Below are 7,939 nucleotides of genomic sequence, written 5' to 3' on the forward strand. Positions count from 1 at the left end.
TTCATCCTTCGAGGCCCCAGTCTATAGAAACTTTCAGATTGTGAACTTATCTTAACAGTTCAGTGTTGTTTGTTCATGTGACTCCTGACCTTCGAGGATCGGAAACAGAAGGAGGTTGAGTTGATGTCAGCCTTGTCCCGTTCAACCAGATGAAGGCCCTTCTCCTCTGTAAGCCCCAGGTACCTCCCAGTGGTCACATGGCACAGTCTGAACGGCTGCCCCCAGCAGGTATGCCTACCACTCCAGCTGAGGAATATCAAGAACATTGTGTTTTTTGTTGTTTTTGTACTCTTTTGAAGGAAATTGAACAATCTACTACAGTTTTTCCTCTTTATTGTTGAAATGGCAAGGGAGTAGGGGAAAGACATTCCTAATTCTGCTCTGGGCCAGCGTTATCAAAAACGGCTGTGGCAACACTGTGCAGCCTTTATGGGCAAAAACAACAGAAACAGAAATTCTGGACCCTGTAGATTTCCTCTATGATCTTAACAACAATTAACTATTATATGTACGTGTGCATTATTCTCTTTTTTCTGCAAATGGTCCTGCAAATGATATGTAAAATATTTTCAAAATCTGATGCTCATTTTATACCATCAAAAGCTTTTATATGAGCCTACATATTACTTACACGACATGCAGAATCTCCAGGCTCCAGAGGGAGCGGGCGTGGCTAGAGACTGATCCAATCTCATAATGCATTATCCTACAGTGACAAAACAGACATGACCAAGGAACAAAAGGACGTTTTATGTAGCTGGCACCAGAAGTGATTAGTCTTTTCAGATGACTGACCTTTGCAGCTCCTCTCCCTGCTGCGTGGAGGGAATTGTCAGACATGCATCACTATGGCTATGGAGTAGCCGCAGTGTGTCACCCCCCTTCAGGTATCCTAGAATTAACACAACAAACATCAGAGGTGTTCTTTACTGAAAGAGACATTTTACTGCATCTTTGAAACAGGCCATTTGTTGGCTTTGACAAGTATCAAAACAAGGCTGTCATTATTATAAGAATAGTTTTATTATTATTCATTATTCAAAGGATAATGATAGCGCAGAAAGTATTCTTCATTTTAGTTGTAGACACAGTCTGTGTTTGAACATTTGCAACCTGATTTTGACTCATCGCCAAAACCAGTTTGTAAAAACAGAAGCTGGACTCCCTCTTTGACCAATCACATTTCTTGGACACAACAATCAGGTGGACTGTGTCGTTTTAGAGATTGACAGTTGTTTTTCAATATGCTTAGAGAACAAAAGAAAGGACGAAAAAAGAAACTTGCCTTGAGCAACTCCACCTCCAGAGCAGATAGGAGCGACACTCCAGAGAGACTGCTGGAAGGCTGCATTCACAATCAGACTGTCACTCAAGCTTCTGTTGTCAAATACAGTGCCAAAGGACAAGTGCTGGAAAGAAACATATACGGGATCATTAATATTAAATACAAGTTTTACTACAATAGATGTTATCATGCTAACTATGGAGCGAAGTCAAAGGAAATTACACCAATCATATATAAATGATAATCTCTGATTCTGCAAAGCTCAGAGGAAAGATTGAGGAGAAATGCAGTGGAAAACAACACACATTCAATTTACCTTCAAATTTCAGTTATTTCTTTTAACAGATTACGGTGTTTGACATTTGTTATAAATATTTGAAGCAGATTCTTTGTCATCTAAGAATAAAATAAAATTCACTCCTTTACTGACTCACCAGATATCTCTCTGAGGATACATTGACCAGTATGAGGTCATCTCTAACACGCACTTTCTCACCCTCAGACCTCTGTCTAGATGCTGGGTGGACGGTCCACCAACATGCCTCACCTGAACCACACACACACATGCGCACAAAATATATGTAAGAGAAAGTTTTTTGGAACAACAGTTACTCAGTTGACTCAATTACACTAAGGTCACAAAAAATATATCACAGTTATATAAAGACAATATAGTGTGTTTTAAAAAATGGAAATATCTCATCTGTTAAATGACCAAATACCTGCTTTATCCTCTTGCAGACCAACATCAAAAGCCAGTTTGTCAGTTGACGACTGAGATGAAGACAAGCAGCTGAGATACTGGGAGTAAAACAACAGATATATATTTCAGTGAATATATGAACAAATATTTGGAAAAAGTTAATAAAACCCTTGGAAAAATAAGACTTAAAGCCTCTGATTTATATCTGCATTATATCAAGATGACTCACCATGCCACTGTATGAGTGTAGAAACAACACCGCCTGGCCATAAAGAAGTGTGCGATGGCTTCCTCCAGCTCCCACCTGTAAAGCACAATCACGTAGCATACCATGACTCACAGTATGAGAAACGACATTAGCAGTGGTGTGAAAAGTGAATAAACTCAAATAGAAAGAAGAAGAAAAAAACTATCATCAAAAAATGTGTGCCTGTCTATTTGTCAGTGTTATAAGAAAAACAGTGAGTAAATCTTGACGCTCAAATTTCCCACCCTGTGTGAGATCCTCAAGTTACAAGTACGAATTTTGATCATGTTTTTACACATTAATCTGACTGGACAATGACAGAGTCAAATGTAAAAAAACCGGGTCAAAATTCATACTTGTAACTTGAGGGTCACACAGTGGAGAACTTTGAGCACTGAGTTTTAGAAGCAGTGTTCTGCTTCGTACTCACAGATCAGAGCACTTCTTTTTTCAGTGTCTTTGTGCAACCTTACCACTGATATCATGTGTGTGCAGGTTGTATTCTCATCCTATTTTTAACAAATCCTTTCTACAAATCTTGACTTTATCATTCAGATTTATTTCACAGGCTGATTAACAACTACAAACTTTAGAATCATTTTTTAACATCACTTTACAAGCTCAAAATATTTTTGACCCTAACTTGATCCCGTACAAATCTCTCTCAAATAGAGTTTTGGTGAAAATCGAACTCTATACTAAAGTCAAAAGTAAATCAAAATAGTTTACAACATACATACATAAATACAGTTTCATGTAAGGGTTAGGGTTAGGGTCAGGGTTATGAGGTCAGTTTAACCTGTTTACATATTCTGGCTGTAGTTTCTTGAAATTCCAATACATTATTCTGCACAAATGGCAATTTTACTGCTATTATAGTAATTAGTAAGTGATGCATCTTAATATTTAGGGAATATAAAGATGCATTAAGAGAGAAAAGAAGAGAAGAGACTCTCACCTCTGCAGCGAGGTGCTCACTGTGAGCCAGCATCTCCTGCAGGGCTCGGACTGAGAGACATTGGGCCAGGACGAAACCACATACAGACAAATCTGGTGGAACATTCTGGAAGAAATAAATGGACAGTAGAGCATGAGGTACCTTCATATGTGTTTACTCATTCCACAGGCCAATGGTGCAATAAGCAGGATCATGGTGGCTAATTGTTCAGTTCAAATTTGGGAGAAAATGGGGAAAATCTGGCTCACAAAAAAAGAAAAATACATTATAACACTTAAATAAATTATAAAAATATTCTGAATAAATAAATGAGAAACATATTAATACTAGAAGAAATATGAAATGTCATAAATTATTTATTTAGGGATGAATTAGTAGTAAGACACTTTAAGGAAATAAACTACTTAGCAGACATTCATTAAAGCTTTATGTTGGAAGACAGAGAGCAGTCACCTTGTCTTACAAGTTTCTGTGTAAGTTTCTGATATTATAGCCTGGATGTTTAATTACTGTACAGTATATCTTGGTATTAAACATACAGAAGATAAAGTATTTCTGCATAGGTAAAATATTCTGAAACTTTTTAGTGAACTATTTGCATATTTTACACATCTCTCTTTTGTTATTCCAAATGTCAACAATGATGAATTGTGACAGTGAATGACTAATGAGCGGCTCTGGCAATGAGGAAAATCTGTCACTGAGGTGGAGCCCTTTACCTTGCAGTTAGAGGTGGACTCAAGCCTGCAAAGTCGGCTGCCAAATCCCTCTGCAGCTAGACAGAGCTTCACATGTTCCTCCTGGGAGGTGAAGGTACTCTGCAGAACCACCTCATCTCCCTGAGAAAAACACACAGATATGACAACAGTAAGCACACATTTTCATGTGCAGAAGAGTTTATGATTCTCATATTGCTAAATTATGAAGCTGCGGGGGGTCAAAAGTTAGAATGTAGTGGGACGCATCTGTCTTTAGGTAATTATTGGGAAACTGGATCAATTACAGAAAAGCACTTGCTGCTCTCTCTGAAATGTACTCTTGTCAGCATTTAGGCCAAGGTAAGGTAAAATATTAAATCTGCATATTTGGGCAATGTGACACAACATCCCCAGTGCTAGCATCCACAAATATTTAATAAATAAATCAAAGAAACACTAAACAAATTATATGAAAATATACAGTGTACTGACTATGAAATGTTTTATTTAAGTGTAGCAGGAAAGACCCTCAGTCATACTGTCATGACTGTCACATCAACACAACATGGTCTATCTCTACTGTAAAAGCATGTACAGTAAATCTCTGTCTCTGTCACCTAAAATTTATCTTATCTTCAGTGAAATGCCAAATCAACAACGTCAAAGGAATTAGGCTTTTCATGTCTATTTAAGGAGCTATAGAGAGGGACAACAGACGCCTGGTCTCCAAAATCCAGTCAGGACTACCAACACCTCTCTCTGCATACCTCCATATTGGAAAGATAGGGCACTGTCTGGCCCCTGATTCACCCGTCTTTCCACTCTTCATATCAGCAGTACTCTGCAGTCAGTCAAACACACTGCCCTATGCTGAGGCATGGTGGAGCATTCAGATGGCTAATGGACTCGGCTCTTCTTCAAGGTACATTTGGCAAGTGAAAGTTCTCTATGCCACAGCACTTAATCAAAATGTCAAAAGCCCTGGCAATTGGAAATGCATCTTCATTCAGCTGCAACAGGCTTTCAAGACGTGTTTTTTGATTTGAAACTGACACAGTCTGTACATTTCAAGTTTCCCATAGTAATTTATGGTGGAGGTGGATCTCCTTGACTCAAACAAAGACTACTTCTTGCTACTATCAAAAAAAGGAATACACTTTTATGATACAAAACATTAACCTTCACTGCTCTTTCACAAATGCTGCATATATCTAATCTGTTTGGCTATTATGTTCCTCTTGTCATCTACTAGGTGAATTAATCATGAGACAAGATTTGTCATGATCTGGGTGGCTTCCCGCCTCAGCTGAGCAATTTCCTGCATTTAATGTAATAGTATGACACAGATATCTACAGTGTAATTTTACATTGTGGGTCGATCTTGCAAAATGATTTTGCCCTGGGTACTGGGTTCAGAAACCATCTGCCTGTGTAAGTATGTGTCTAGTATCCACACCAGACACTCTCCCTGTGACATGCCCTTTTCAGAGGGCAAAGATAACAAGCTGTGAGAGGACAACTTACAACTAGGGAACAATGATATCATCTCGCAGTGAAGATTAAAAAAGCCATTTGTGCTTTTCCCTTACTGTCAGTGACAAAAAGGGAGATGTGCAGGGAGATGTGCACTAAAAGTAAAGCAAAGTTATCAAAGTGTAAATTAAATGTTTCTGTAATAAATGACATGAAAAACTTTTTAATTGACAGCCTTGGGCTAGCATCACACAGTCACACTTGATTGTGATGGACCTACACTTGTTGGTATCAAAATAACTTAATATAAAGTTACTACAAAAGATCACTAAAGCGCAGACAATATTAAAACTTAGCTGAAACAATAATGTAAGAAAATATAGTCAGAGTTACACTTTAATCTGTAATGATGTAGCAAACATGGAGGTTGTATCCTGAGACACCAGCAGTGGCAAGTAACTAACCACATTTACTCAACTAATAAAGTACTTCAGTGCACTTCTGAGTTACTTGTACTGGACAAAATAATAATTGTAATGGGCATTTCTCACTATTTTCTGAATTTTAATTTTTTCGAATAATTCGGAAAATGATTATGAATCCATGAAGAAGATAATAATTAGTTGCAATCTTATATAAATACCAACTACAGTAAAATTACAAATTAGGCCTACTTACAAAGAATGCATGAGTAATATTAATCCAATGATATAATGTGTAATAATGACAGGGGCCATTTTTCTGCACTGAGTAGGCCTCTTCTACTTTACTGGTGGTATTAGTATTTTTCATCTGAGTACTTCTTCCAACACTGATGCTGACTCACTGACTCCTTTCCAAAAACCTAGGACTAAGTTAGCTGTTGACACCTCTGGAGCTAATTTGGGCTGCAGCTAGAAAAACACATTTTCTTTCTGGGTTAACCAATTCTTTTCTTTTTGTTTTTTGTTTTGTTTTTCTTTATATTTATTGCTAATTTGAAAAGTGGCTGACTCACCGTTCGTAGAAACTGGAATTCATCGTCCCCCTCTCCAGTGTCACTCATTATTTGGACCAAACTAGTTACATCAGACAGACTTCCGCGGCGTTAGTGCTAGTTTTGGCCAAATGACGGCTCTGAAGCAGTGACACTTTCTAACCTAACCCACCGGTTCCCCGAAAGGTTCAACCACAGCACTCACTAGCGGCATCTACTGGTGAAATTGATGTGTCGTTGCCATAAATTGTATACAAAAATGGCGCCGGCTCTGAGAAGCGAAACCAATGCGGAAGTGCCTTAAACTTGCATTCTTTCTAATGGCCAGCAAGGGGCGACGTCACTGGTTACAAACATGGATCCATGGTTACAAACGTGTTTCCATGGTTACAAACGCAGCAAAATCATCAAGATGGAGTTTAGGATAATAGTCGAGACGGGAATAAGCGCACATCCATGGGAAAAATACACCGGACAGCACAATGCTAGAGGGGCAGAGGACGGAGGGGGAAAATGAGTTTCTTACTCCCACAGGCCTTCAGTGTCCAGCGGCCCTTGAGTGTTAGCACAGGTTTGTATTTGCACTAGCTTCCCTCTCCTAGGTCATTAGTAACTGGCGATGTTAGAAATCCTCAGTGGGTTTTGTCCGTCAAGGCACCCACTGCTGATATTTTCACAGTCCTCAAAGACCTTTTTCACACACGAATGAACATATTTCGTTCGCTGCACAATTTAAAAAAACTTTTCTTTTTTTTTTTTTATTTTGAACCTGTTTCCCATGATCCAGGCGCCCGGCGGGCCGCCATGTTTTGTTCGTCTCCACCATGGATGTATGGTCTCAATTTGAAAAAGGAGTTGAAATCTTTTTTATCAGCCAGTAAACGGGATCTTCAGAATAAAGGTTTTTAAACATGGTCAGCTAATACGACACTAAAGTTAGTTTCCAATTCGACTGTTTAAAGTTATGGGAAACCTATGAGCTCACTGACTTGCTGTGACTAATAGACTACACTAGAAATATTCAGAAATTAAAGATTTCCTTGCAAAATGTACAATGCTATCATTATTTCCTAGGGGTTGAGTTTAATCCATCAAGCTTTCCTCCAGAGCCACATTCAGGTCGGAAATTTCCACTTGACTGATTCGTTAGTCCTTTCTGTGGCTGGAAAACAGATGGATTTCCACTAAGTTTGCTTTGAATAGTAACTGTGCCCAGGAGATGAATTCAACTAACTGGTGACCCCCTTACCTTTTCTGGAATCAAGTGTCTTGATTCTCGTTAGAGGAACCCTGTCCACTTTGGTTTCACGACCTTTCTTCTGTAACACCCTTGCACCGAAAATCCACTTCCACAGAAGATAGTGTAATAGATTGATTGCCCTGACATTAGCTGACCATATTCATTCTCCCCAAAGAAAGGAGCCTTCTGAGTTTTTTTCTGATTCACTGCTCTGTTCTGCAATCCCATCCTAATATTAAATTCTAAAGGTTTAACCATGAAAGGCAACTCTTTATGAAATCATCAGCACACTGTTGTTTCAATCCAACTTTCTTATGATAGACCAAAGGAATTATTTCATCCTCTGAAGATGACATTGT

At 38.6% G+C, this 7,939-nt stretch overlaps 1 protein-coding gene across 6 annotated transcripts in view; it reads right to left on the reverse strand.

Annotated features, from left to right (window-relative positions):
• Nucleotides 1-7,131, reverse strand: part of ryr2b (ryanodine receptor 2b (cardiac)) — a 61,211-nt gene extending 54,080 nt beyond the window's left edge. For all 6 annotated transcript variants that reach the window (XM_071480282.1, XM_071480281.1, XM_071480283.1 and 3 more), the window contains exons 1-10: nt 6,362-7,131; nt 3,913-4,032; nt 3,194-3,298; nt 2,218-2,292; nt 2,008-2,086; nt 1,720-1,832; nt 1,286-1,409; nt 796-892; nt 632-706; nt 90-246 (exon numbers count right to left, since the gene is read on the reverse strand). In XM_071480282.1, coding sequence (XP_071336383.1) covers nt 90-246; nt 632-706; nt 796-892; nt 1,286-1,409; nt 1,720-1,832; nt 2,008-2,086; nt 2,218-2,292; nt 3,194-3,298; nt 3,913-4,032; nt 6,362-6,409 — 993 coding nt within the window. In that variant the 5' untranslated portion in view covers nt 6,410-7,131. The remainder of the gene's footprint in view (nt 1-89; nt 247-631; nt 707-795; nt 893-1,285; nt 1,410-1,719; nt 1,833-2,007; nt 2,087-2,217; nt 2,293-3,193; nt 3,299-3,912; nt 4,033-6,361) is intronic.
• Between the last annotated feature and the right edge of the window lie 808 nt (nt 7,132-7,939).

This window comes from Trachinotus anak, unplaced genomic scaffold (genome assembly GCF_046630095.1).
Source record: "Trachinotus anak isolate AG129_WGS33_773 ecotype Australia unplaced genomic scaffold, CSIRO_AGI_Tana_v1 ptg000007l, whole genome shotgun sequence".
Lineage (NCBI taxonomy): Eukaryota > Metazoa > Chordata > Actinopteri > Carangiformes > Carangidae > Trachinotus > Trachinotus anak.